This window comes from Labrus mixtus, chromosome 5 (genome assembly GCF_963584025.1).
Source record: "Labrus mixtus chromosome 5, fLabMix1.1, whole genome shotgun sequence".
Classification (NCBI taxonomy): domain Eukaryota; kingdom Metazoa; phylum Chordata; class Actinopteri; order Labriformes; family Labridae; genus Labrus; species Labrus mixtus.
This window is the reverse complement of record NC_083616.1, coordinates 2802070-2814770: the sequence shown is the minus strand read 5'-3', so window position 1 is coordinate 2814770 and position 12701 is coordinate 2802070. Positions and strand designations below refer to the sequence as shown.

Sequence of the window (12701 nt, the reverse complement as noted above, 5' to 3'; positions counted from 1 at the left end):
CTTTAAAGAGGCGATTAATGCAAGAACTCAAATCTCTGCAGGTGAATGAGTCTAACTTCTAGTCAAAAGTATCTCATTACACTTCAGATAAACGTCTTATTCCAAGACAAAAAAAGCTTAAAAAAATAAGGCCTTGCATTGCTTGGAATACCTGAACAAATCTGCCAATGCATCATCAGCCGATGGTCGTCTTCAGAAGAGCCTTAAAACGATGTTTCCAGTCAACCTGATCCTCCATGCGTTTGGCTAATCCACCAACGCTTTCTGCACCTGCATCTTCCCGAAGAACATCCACATGTATTAATGTGGGACGCCCTTGTGGTCCATGCTGCATGTGGTCTCATGTGGGCTTAGTTTACTGGCTGGGAGATGCCATTGCAGGAAGCAGTTTTTACTTGTTAGGTGTCTTGACATGAGATGGACTCACTAATTAAAATAAATTACATCTCATTCCAAGACACTTCACCTGTAGGTTTAGCTTACAATAAGTGTAATAACGTATTTTTGACTGGAGTGTATTAATACATGGTATAGGGTTAGGTTCGTGATGATTTAAAAAAAGAAGTTGGATTTAAAGTCACACACACATTTGTAGAGCTAGTTAGCTACAAATAAGGCTATACAAGTTCTGATTTACAATTTCCATTGTGGCCACCACTGTGGTACAAGTAAAAGGAAGAATGTGAGACTTTTTGATCCAGTAGATGTCGCCCTTGAGCTCCAGCATGAAACCAAAACAAACTGCTGTTTGGCGACACCTCCTACATACTGAAGCCTCCGCTCTCCTCCAGAGACACACCTCCAACCCCTCTACACTGGAGTTGCACAAAGGAGTTATGAATTAGAACGCACCAGTTAAGCACCATTAAGCACAAGAGGCGGACAAAATTGTCCTTTGCTCGAGCTGCAATCACTGTTGTGTTAGCATGCTAATGTTAGCATACTTTAGTTAGCTCCTAGCTTCATATTGCACATAAATTGACACAGAATACCAGAGATCTTAAGACTTGTAAGTGACATCCAAATAATCAGTGAGTATGCAGAAGAGTCTGCCGTCCCGTCCATGTAAACACGGCTCCGACAACAACACCGCCAACAGGCCTCGAGCTTCTCACTCATTGCAGACAGTTATGACTCAGAGAGACATTTACACAGGAGAGACTGACTGTAAGATTACAGTAGTCCAAGCCAAACAGTCGATAACAGTGACCTGAACTTGTAATATCGGTTACAAAGCATTAGCTCTTACGCTAACACAGACAGCCTGCTGCACAGAGCAGCTGAGTAAATATGTAGCCCTCATGTGCTGCTCTGTGTCTTACATATTAAATGTTGTCTTATCTGTTGTCACAATGTTTTTGTCTCTTTGTAAGTCTCATATGTTTGCTGAAAAATGTTAAATCTGTGTCTTAGAGTGAAGCGTAGAACTGACTTGATCCCTGAACAGACGATTAACTGACATGGTGGTTTATAAGCAGAAGGAATATCGTACTCTTACATGAACACATGATCAAATTGAAATTTTGTTTTTGAAAATTGAAGGTGTTTCACAGTGTTTCGCTTAAAGGGAGACCTTACATACTGAAATGTTTTGTCTCCTGTTGACAGTTTTAATTTGTTAAGTTTGCCGACTTTTGGCAGAAATAAAACTGTGTCGCAGCTTTGACCAAACACAACAGTGACATAACTGTTGTGTCACAATGAGCGCACACAGACAGGAGTATACCTAAACATCTGTATCAAGAGTTATAACGTTGTAGAGTTGTACTTTTTAAAGGTCACATATTATCTAAATCCACTTCACCATTTTTTTCTAACATTATTATGTGTCTGTAGTCTGTCTACAAACCCCCCGATGATGAGAAAAGTCCATCCTCTCCGTCTTTTGCCTGCTCCACTTTTCAGAAAATGTGTGCTCAAACAGGCTGTTTGGAGATTGTCCCTTCATGACATCACAAAGGGCAGTAACCCCTCCCCCAGGTGGGTGACACTCCCACAGCTAGGTGTTTGTTCTGTCCTCTGAGTCTGCCTTCTCACCGTAAACAATAGGACATGGAGCGAGAAAGACAGAGACACCCAAGCCCTTCCAGAGAGGGGGCGTGGTCAAACACAGCTCATTTACATATTTAAAGGTACAGACACAGAAACAGCCTGTTCTGAGCAGGGCTGAAATAGAGGGGTTTATAGACATGATCAAATACAGGATCAGAGTGGATTTAGAACAAGAAACTTCACACACGTTTTGAGGAGCTCTGACACAGAATATGTGACCTTTAAGACTTATTACAACTCTTTTGTTTTATTTGACATGTTAAAATACACTCAGTTTATTTGTACAGTCTTTGTGGCTCTTTTATTAGCATCTTTGAAAGTTGTTCAGGAGCTTTTACACCAGAACAAATGCAGATTTTTGCGCGTTTATAGCGAGCCTCTTGAAGAAACAACATAAAGCAGCATCAAAAAGCTACCAGCTATCAACAGCTCCAGAGCTCAACAATGACCTCGGGAAGAATCTATTTCAGTCGGCACTGTCTCTTCATTTAACTCAGATACTCAGCTAAACCAATCAGAGCCGAGGTTGTACTCTCACATTTAGTAAGAGCAGCAGATGTTTTAAAATGCTCAGACAGAAGACGGGAGTAATCTCAGCAAACAGCCATGTTTGACTTCACAGTGCACAGGCCTTTAAGCACTATACTCCAAAAGCTGTCTCTTAAGTCCACCCCGCTGTTCTTCCCGGAGGTGTTCTACCCGCTTTGAATGCAACTTGGCTGCTGAAACGGTGGCTCTCTCTCCCTCTTTCATTTGCATGGTTTGGTTTGCTGTTCTGTAATCTCTCTGACTTCTCTCCAAGCTCTCCTTACGGCGGGGAACTAACACTGGCTTCTCTGATCCTGGATGCATGTGTGTGTGTGTATGTGTGAGTGTATTTGTGAAATGTATTGACCTCTCTTTGTTTTGCTGTGTTTTTTTTTCTTAACCCGTCCTCCTGTGGCTACAGAATGACACAAATAGGAAACACTATATCAGGAGTAACAGGCCTGCGGTCAGTCTGGTGGACGCTTGTGATGTAAAGCCCCAGCCTGTTGACTCCTGGGTCTAAATGCATGCATGGTAGGTCTGAAATATTAAAGCACCACAAAAGTAACAACCTTTCCCCCACCTTGGGTTTGACTGTAGCATCCTTCTCATCCCTTGTTTGTTAAATGTTTCCACCTGTGTGCCTTTCACCCTCACGCTGTATCATGTAGACCTGCTGTCATCCTGCACCCACAGTCAGCTGCAGAAGTCTCTCTACTCTCACAGATGTACAGTTTACTTGAAGCTTAACCTAGAATGAGTCTCTCAAACTTTTTTATATTTTAGGTATGATTTCATTTTCACGTAGGCACTTCTGTTTCACCAACCTTCAGGTAGAGATTTAAATTAGCAACGACTTGGTAACAGAAAACCTTTAAACTCCGATAAGTAGGCCAAGTATTCATCACCGAAGAATCGACTTTTCACTGAACTCGTCCTTCAAATAGAGTTCGTTCAGTCCTGGCCTTAGTGCCTGTTAATGGGCACAAAATGGTCTCAGAGGTTGGTGTGGGGGAGGACAGATTGATGGGAGTTTGCAGTGTGGTATATTAAAGTAGAGGCCAAAGAGTATTAAAGAAGGCCACAAAAAGAAGAGAAATTAATGGGGTTTTTTTACCTACTAGCTTGAGCTGTTTTCACACATACACTCCTGAAAATATCTAGATAATTTCAGGAGGACTGCTCCAGATATTCTCCTGACATGGCTGTTCACATATGCTGCTCACAGCTGGAGACTCTCCCTGTCAGACGGGAGGGGAGTCACTCCCACCTCCCATTGGCTCGACGTGAATTCTCCTGATAATATCCTGCTGCGTTCTCACATCAGCTCACTCGGACTTCCTGCGGAAGAAATACTAGGTGTCTGGCAGGAGAAACTTCGGGGGAAATCCGAGCATAAAATGTGGCTGTTTGCGTTCACACATTCAGCTCAACCTGGAAATATCAGGAGTTTTTCAGGAGTTTTCTGCAGGTGTGAAAGTTTTATTGTAGTGCTAACTGATGAGGCTGCTAACAGTTTTCTTGTACATGTAACTTTAGCATTTCATGGCTCTTTTACAAGATTCTGGCTTCAAAATGAGTCTACTAAAAACTCTGTAAAACTCTCACTGAGGCAACTTTTTAAACAAATATTTGAGCTAAAGTTAGCTCTATTTCGCTAGCCAGCTAAATCTGAATAGATCGCCTCACAGTAATTGTTCTTTAAGCCTCTGAATGTTACCAGCTCTAACTGCTGTGTTTCTAAAATCCCAGCACTTTGTCAATAATGGCAAAATAAATCAAGTGTTAAATCCACCTGTCCAAATTATTAGCGTGCGTCGAGCTCCACATGCTAATAATTAAGACAGGCGGGTTTAAAACGTAATTTTTTTTTGTGTGGGCACATGGTTTGGGAAGAGGTCGATAAGTAATCCAACATTGCATCTCATTGTTATTTTAGCACCATGACGTCAAAATCAGCCACTCAGGGAGATCAACGAGGCATTGTGCAAAAACCCCACTTAGCTTTCCCGCTTTGAAATACACACAGCAAGCTAACAGGTTTACTATGCAGCACCACCTGTCTGCTTTCAATGTATGCCTCATTTTACTCACTACGTCCCTCGACAGCCTTTTTTGGAGTTGATGAAGAGGAATCATTCTACTGCGCTTCAGATGGATCCTCCAGAGACTCGGTTATCCCGTAATGGAAAGCAGGAGGAAGAGGGAACGAGTGCACAGCGATACAAACACACTCTCACAGAATATCTACTCGCATGCCGCGTCTAGTCAAAGCAGGACGACTTCATATAAATAATTCATGTAGGATTATAATTTGACGATTGGAGGTGAAGACATAATTTGTGCACATCATCGACTGTCGGAAAAGAAAATGTCCAAGACGGAGATGTAATGAAGGATGAGCTCACATTAATTCCGTTTATGTTCGTTTTGAGGTTCATTTGCATATTTTGTGTTAAGGTTCATCGAATAAATGATTACTAAGTGGCTTCTCTTGTAACGGAGATGGTTTTATCTCCATGCCGACTATAGAAGGAAAGAAACCCGGCCTCTCTTTGTGAAATGATTTCCTAAAATGTTTTCAACAGAGTTTTTAACAGCCTCACGTTTAAAACGGCCTCAGCAGGCCAGAGTGCAGGGTAAAAAGTTGAGTTTTGAATTGTGCTTTGAATGACTTTAATGAGTTAGCTCCTCTGATGAGGGGAGGCTATAGATTTCACAGACGATGGCCTCCAACTGAGAAGGCACGGTCACCCAGGAGTTTCCTCTGAGCTCGGGGGACGACCAGGAGAGACCAGAGGACCTGAGTGATCGTCCTGGGGTGTAAGAGACTAAAAGTTGTCAGGCTGAACTAGTGTTGTAGTACTCGAAAATCAGTCTTAGTCTCAAGACCACTTTTTGAAGGTCTCGAAAGCATTTTCTCTCGACCTTGTCTCGATCTCAGACTGGACGGACTCCGGATTTTAAATCAAGAACGGTCAAGACCACCACTGACAGGTTATTTTCCACGTCATTACTGAGATTAGAAGAGAAACACCTCTTTTTAAAAGAATGAATAACTTCAGTTCATTTGTAGTTTGATTCGTATCCCCCGGTTATGACCAACCTAAGTGAATGATACGCCCGCTGCACACAAGATGAGGATTTTTCAGTGATTTTTATGGTCTTGGTCTTTACTCGGTCTCGATCACAAAATGTCTTGGTCATGTCTCGGTCTCGGCCTGCCCTGGTCTTGGTCTTGTCTCAGTCTCGGAGGTCTCGGGTATGACTTGGTCTCGACTGATATGGTCACTATAGGCTAAAACATGCAGTGACTTTAAAACAAATTAAGCATTTTAAAATGAGTTCTAAAATCAACAGGGAGGCCAATGAAGGGATGCGAGTACAGAGGTGACATGCTGCACCTGGTAAATATCTTGCAGAAGACTTGAGAGCGAGGATTGACTGACTCTCATGTAGAGGGAGTTGCAGTAGGCCAGGCGAGAGGTAGTAAAAACATGGAGGGTTTTTCTGTATCTTGAAACTCAAAAACAGTTTAATTATGGTGAGGTTCGTAATCGAAGGAAGAATGACCTCAGTCAAATGTTTTTAGCAAATAGCTTTGATACGTTTTAGAATAAATTGTCTAAAACTTCTTGAAGAACATTTTTTTATAAACAGTTCCTTTTCTGCATCAGGAAAAAGTACTTTATGAGATGAATGAATTTCTTCCTTAATTTCATTTCTGTTTGTGCAAAAAGGTCACAGTCACAGCAGTCACAGGGAAATAAATCCAAATTTATTCATGTCCTCTAATATTTATGTATGTGGAGGCAGATTACCTTTCAGTATTAAACAATCCTTCAGCTCCCATACTTCCCTGTTTGATGTCTCACTAAATGACTTCTGCAGAGCTGCAGGCGGGTTCAGGTGAGCTTGTAGAGATCTTTTCTCTCCTCCTGCTCCTCCTCTTTCCTCCAGTGCCACAGACTTCTTCTCACAAAGTGTCACATCATCATCTTTTCATCCCAGCCGTCTCTGTTGCTGTTCACTTCTGTCGTTTCCATTCATTGCACCATCACAGGAAAAACAGTGCACAGTGTCCCTCTAGAGACGTAGCAGTGTATGGGTGGTATTCATTAGTGTAGTGTATTCATTGAAATGTTTTCACTCTGGTTTTGGTTAAAAAATAAAATGTTCTTCTAATATTGTGAATGAACCAGCAGGTAAGTCGTTTGACAAACACATTCAGGAACTTCATCTGGCACATTAAACATCTGTTTAGCCGTCTCATCTCGACTGTTCTGTTACAGAAGCGTTAGCTATCTGTGATGTGATTTACTGTGATTATACCGACTCATTGTCTTCATGTCTGATTTTAACGGACAACAGAGTTTCATCTAAAATCACATTTTAGTATCAAATTTTATTATTCATGTATCTTTTTATCATCAAATTCTGTGAAAGACCAAAACAGACGATACATCGATGCTGTTGAGTAGAGATATGACTCCCTGTTAGCATGCCAGTCATGTGTTGATGCAGCTGAGAATAGACTGAAGCATAATACACTATTGTTCACTTATGAGAGGTATTGTGAGTGATAGGGATTTGTTACCCTAAAAAAACGTCAATGCTAATATTTCGTCTAGCCCAGTGGTTCCCAAAGTGAAGGGTCGCGCGAGAAAGACAAATACGCATTTGAAATGATTTCAAATTGCATATTTTTAAATTATATACAACAAGAAGTTCTTCAATTTAAAATAAAACCATAGACCTTAAGTGAGATGTATGCTGCAATGAAAGTAATGTGTAAAAGTTCCTTATGAGTGTGCGCATGACTGCAACAATGTAGGAGATAAAATAAATATAATGTATTTTATATTTTTTTATATTTTATAATATAAAATAATAAAATTTTCAGGCTGCTGTGGTCGTTTGTGCTGTTCTGATGCCAGTGTTTCGATAGGCCTATTAGTGCATGTGGTTGTGCATTACGCTAAATGCTTTAACCACTTTCAGGGACAGTGGGGGGGTCCCCAGTCTCTGGCACCCTTATTTTATTAAAAAGTTTGGGAACCCCTGGTCTAGCTTACTTCAAAAAGAGAAAAAAGACGAATGTCCGCACATTGTGTCCTATCTGGAAGGCCCTTGAGAGTGCTGCAACATCTCCACCCAGACATGATTAAAGGTAGGCGAGACTGCGGAAAAAAAGAGAAAGGTCCGCACACTGTTCAGCCCACAGTGAGCAACTTTATTAACGGCAACACCTCGATCAAAAGGATCTTCTTCAGGCAAACATGGAAGGAGACAAGCATTCTTTTCTTACAATCATTATCACCTGTTGAACAGACAGAACAGGGACAATGAATACAACATCCACAAGAGGGCGACATATACCACAGGAAGCAGACAAACAGTCAAAATACACAATTGTAATAAAATACCCAATTTAAAAACGTTTTTGAGCTAGCTATGTAGCAAAAACATATACTGAACAAAGGTTTGTCCTCCCAGAGGTTAAGTGAGACAGACTAATAGAGGAGATATAGCTAATAGATCATAATGCTACAAATAATGCCTCCACATTTTACAAAATTAGACAAGACAGTCTTAGAGGAGCAAAAGTTTAACAAAGGTCAGTCCTAGGGGAAAAGACAATCCAAAGAACATAAAAAATATCAAAGTAACATCATAGTCATAGCTAGATGACTAACTTTTTCAGATGGTACATCACATAATGGGCTCTCAGACCAATCACAGAAAAGGTAAATCAAATTGCATGTTTAGACCTCTCAGTGACATGTAAAAATACTCTCTTCTAAGAAGGTTATTGATGTCACTCCCTCGTCTGGGTGCAGAAACATGTTACAATACAGATATATCTCAAAGTAGATAGAAATATTCCAAATAAATTTCCAGGAGTGCATAGGTGAAAATGTATTTTCTTTTACATCTAGCTCCTAAATGCTACAATAGGTAGCCTAGCTTACAGAGTGGTCAACAGTTGTGCAATTCCAGATGCTGTTGGAGATGAGGTTGATGAAGCAGAACATTTAATATAATGTGCTAAATGCTCCAAAGAGCTCAGAGAAGATGTAGAGTTGGTGTTTGACATCACAACCACATTTTACTTCTTCAGTACGAACAAATGGTCTTTTCATAGAATTTGTTGACAGTCACAAAGACATTACTTGAATAATACCAGCCACTTCTGAAGTCACTGTGACTGCAATGATACTGATATTATATGGCTCATTGAAAGATATGTCCACCTGTCTGGATGCCTCGTCTTACGTTTGTCTTTCTTTTCCGCTTCCTTCAGGCTTAAAAAGATGACGCTGCAGCTAGAAGAGGATCTCTCATATCACCACTGCCATTTCACTCATCTTTGGAGTTGGACTTTGTACAGAAAAGAGGATTTAAAAAAAATAAAAAAATAATGATCATAACAGCGACTACCCAGCAGCAGCCAGCACTCTCATGCTTTTCACGTTTTGTAAAAAAAGAAAGAATAAAAAAGAGACTACTCCTGCTACTTTCTCATATCGACATTCCCACTGGACATGATGTGAATTTAACCGCTTTGACTCTTGTTGAGCTCTCACAGTGAAGACGAACGGGCCGAGGCCGGTGCTGATGATGGAGAAATGGATTAATGAAGTCGGACAAAGCGAGGTAAAGGAAGTAAAAAGAAAAGGAACGTGTGTGTTGGAAGGAAACGGAGAAGAGAAAATGTGATTTTTCTTTGATTTGGGTTTTTCACGTGGAAAAAGTTCATGCATCAATTTTGTGGTTTTTGAAGAATTTAACTTTCAGTTTGTTCTCAAGCTTTGGTGTTTTGATGTAACAGGTGTGGACAGGTGTGTTTGAAAGCCGTTGGATGTTTTTTTTTTTTTAAAGATGGTTGGGATGGAAATGAAGAAAAGAAGGGAGAGAAACCGAGCCTGAGAAGAGCTGTAGCATAGTGAACAAGCAGCTGCTCTCACAGACTTCCATTTCGGTTCACTGTGTTTTATGAGACGAGAAGAAAAAAGAAAGACGTGCACTGAAGATGCTTTGAAATCAAAAGTGAGTGACGTTCATTTTATATAAAAGTGAGGAGTCTGCAAGTCGTGGTTTGGAGATTTGAAAGTGACACGGTGTGTGTGCATCAGACGGGGAAACCGTTTCTGTTCACGCTGCATCGTAAAGAAGGAAGCTGATATAACAACAAGCGAGCAGGAGCTGTGGTTATATCTGTAACCACAAATAGAGGAAGTGTTGAGCTGCAGTTTCACAAGTTTTCTTGGCTGGTTGCTTTTTGTCAATGCTGTGTATTAAAGAGGATATAAGGCATTTGTTTATAAATGATTTGTGATTTTGAAAAAGCGAGACGGGAAGATCTGAAAGCGTTCCTTTTTTATTTTTGTTGGGTTTTATATAAATGTATATTAGGGTCAAAAGGAGAAAAAAAAGGCGGGAAAACGAAGGAAAACAAACGAGAAAAATTACCAACTTCTTAGTTGTATATTCAAACCACATTGTTTGGGAAGCACATCTCATTTGATAACAGGCTCGCTGTGTTTTTAGACAAGAAATAACCACCTAACTTCAATGTGTGTCGAATACTGTCTTGTTACGCCGACGATCACTTATTTATATTTTGTATTTGTCAAAAAAAACGGTTACAGAAAAAAAAGGTTTCTCTGCAGCGTTCTTGGATTAAATGTTATCTGACGAGAAGAGTCAGCAGCGTGGAGAAGAGGCGACCCATGAAGCGTTTCTTCCCGATGCATTCAGACCGAGTTAACCCTTCACAGGTGCATCTTAAAGAGGAATCTACGACGTCGTGAGCATGCAAGGAAAAATTGATGTACAGATGTTTATATTTTGTTCTTTTCCAAGTGCCAGTTTTTTTGTGGTGTCATTTGGATATTAACTAATTCATTCACGTGGAGTTCATGAGGAAGCGAGAACGGGCGTGGTCGTGTCTCCGGAGGGTTTAAATACAAAATGTAAAGAGTTGCATCACACTGTACAAAAAAAAAAAAAAAACACACATCAAGTCAAGTGGTCATATAGTATATATTTTTACAACGCTTTAGGGATGTGTGGATGTATAAAAGCAGAGGGATACGGAATCATATTGCCATTTTTCTCCTGATTCTCGTCATGGAGAACGAAACGCCAAACCCACATTGGCGCATCACTCACGCGTCATCAAAGGCGAACGGCATGTGCCTGCATTGAAGTCTGATTTTCTTCGTGACGTACGTGACTTTATAAAGCTTGCATATTTTACACAGTGTTTACAAAAAGGTGTACGTTGTGGTAAAAATCAATAAACGACAAAAAAAAGTTACTGTATACATTTTAATTTCAGAGGTTTAAAAGAAAAAAAAACAGAAGAGAAAAAAATAAGTTAAAATAATACCCAGCATCCCTTTTGTGTGTCCTCAGAAGTGTGTGCTCTCATTGGACAATACTGAACCCCCTTTTTTTTCGACAACGACCCACATGACTGTCTATTCCTGACTGCGCTCTGCAGCAATTCAACCAAAGGATCTGGAGTTGTAATTCACACGCGCTCGTAGAAGGGTTTTTACAGTTCTGTGGATGTGCAGCACGTTGCACATTTGACAAACCAAGAGAGCCAAGTTACTGTGCTGTAAAGTGAACGGCCCGACACGGACACACAACGAATCAAACGAACCTACCTGTGTAGATAAGACCGATTGAAGACCGTCAACATTAAAGTAACTGTACTACTCAGTAGCAGATGTGTTTGTACCTATCATGTGCCTTAACCTTTTCCATGCTAGATAAAGATAAGTGTGTTTTATATAACTTTATTCCTCCCTTTCCACTCACGTCTCTCCATCCTGCCCGTTCACCTCCGCCCCCTTTTCTCCTCCCGTGTCCCCCTCCCTCTCCCCTCCCCTTTTCTCTCTCCACTTAACTCATTCATTCATCCTGCATCCATCCCCAAACCCCACACTACCCCCCCCCCCCAATCCCTAAGTAGATTAGACTGTTGGTGGGTTTCTGCCTTGTATTACGTTGTATTATAAACTTTAAAAAAAAAAAGTATAGAGTCAGTGGAAGAAGCGGTTTTGATTTTCCTAGACGAGTAAAGTTGTTAATGCTTTCGTAGCGAGCAGAAGCGATGCCGCAGTGACAGAATGTATTATGTTAATTTTACTAATACCCAGAGGCAAATATTACGCTTGTTAAACATAACGGAAAAATACTGGTTTGTAGAGTTTAAATTTGGTGTGTTTTCAATAAATCATGCCTGGAAAGAAGGTGTTACTCTGCTCTGTGTCTTATTTTGTATCATGTTGTCATCATACAGTACGGATAATGTGTCTTTGTCTTTGAGAAAAGCCCCCCTAAGTTATGGTACGGTCATTGTGGTCAGCTACACTGGAGGATTTGTGAGCTCAGGTAAGTAATGTGTCAAAACAAGTGTCATCAAACCACATGATCGGGGCTCAAGTCGACACCTAGGAAGAATTAGCTCGACTATGTTATCCATGATGCTACATGTTTCCCAGCTACTCCTGCACCACAACATGAAGTATGATTGTCTGAATCTTTGCAGCCTTGTTTCAGTTGTTCCTATGAGTAGATACAAAAAAAGCGCAAAAAGAAAAAGACCAGCAACTGCAAGACATTTTACTTCAACTGAGACATTTTGCAGTATTGTACGACGGAGTATTAAGGCCACGTTAAGACATTTTTTAATCAAAATTTCAAGATTAAAGTGTAAATTTGAGGATGAAGTCGTAAATCGATTTGAAACAAGCCATGTTTGAAATGATTATTCTGAAAGGTTGTATCAGAAGAGCAGCCATCCGCCTGTGTGAAGATGATGAAAGGGGAATCCTCAAAGTCATTTCCTCTGCCTCCAAAGAGACACCTTGTAGCGTAACTGCAATCAAGCAATTGTCCATTTGGGCGCGAGACAGACCCTTAAGTCTGTCAGTCAAAAAAGTCTCCAGGCAGAATAGCTCTTATTCTGCTTTACATTCAATACAAATCATGCTACGAAAGGGAATTAAATCAAAGTTCATCTGTATTTACACATTAACATAAATTCAGGATAAAAGAAAACATTTCATAACTTTACCAACAATTAAATAAACATCTCCTATAAT

General features: G+C 40.4%; 1 protein-coding gene across 12 annotated transcripts in view; it reads left to right on the top strand.

Annotated features, from left to right (window-relative positions):
* arvcfb (ARVCF delta catenin family member b) overlaps positions 1-11846 on the top strand; it is a 263985-nt gene extending 252139 nt beyond the window's left edge. For 11 of the 12 annotated variants that reach the window (XM_061037314.1, XM_061037313.1, XM_061037311.1 and 8 more), the window contains 2 exons: positions 3002-3114; positions 8885-11846. In XM_061037314.1, coding sequence (XP_060893297.1) covers positions 3002-3103 — 102 coding nt within the window. In that variant the 3' untranslated portion in view covers positions 3104-3114; positions 8885-11846. The remainder of the gene's footprint in view (positions 1-3001; positions 3115-8884) is intronic. The other variant, XM_061037306.1, reaches the window with a different exon arrangement.
* The last annotated feature ends 855 nt before the right edge of the window (positions 11847-12701 follow it).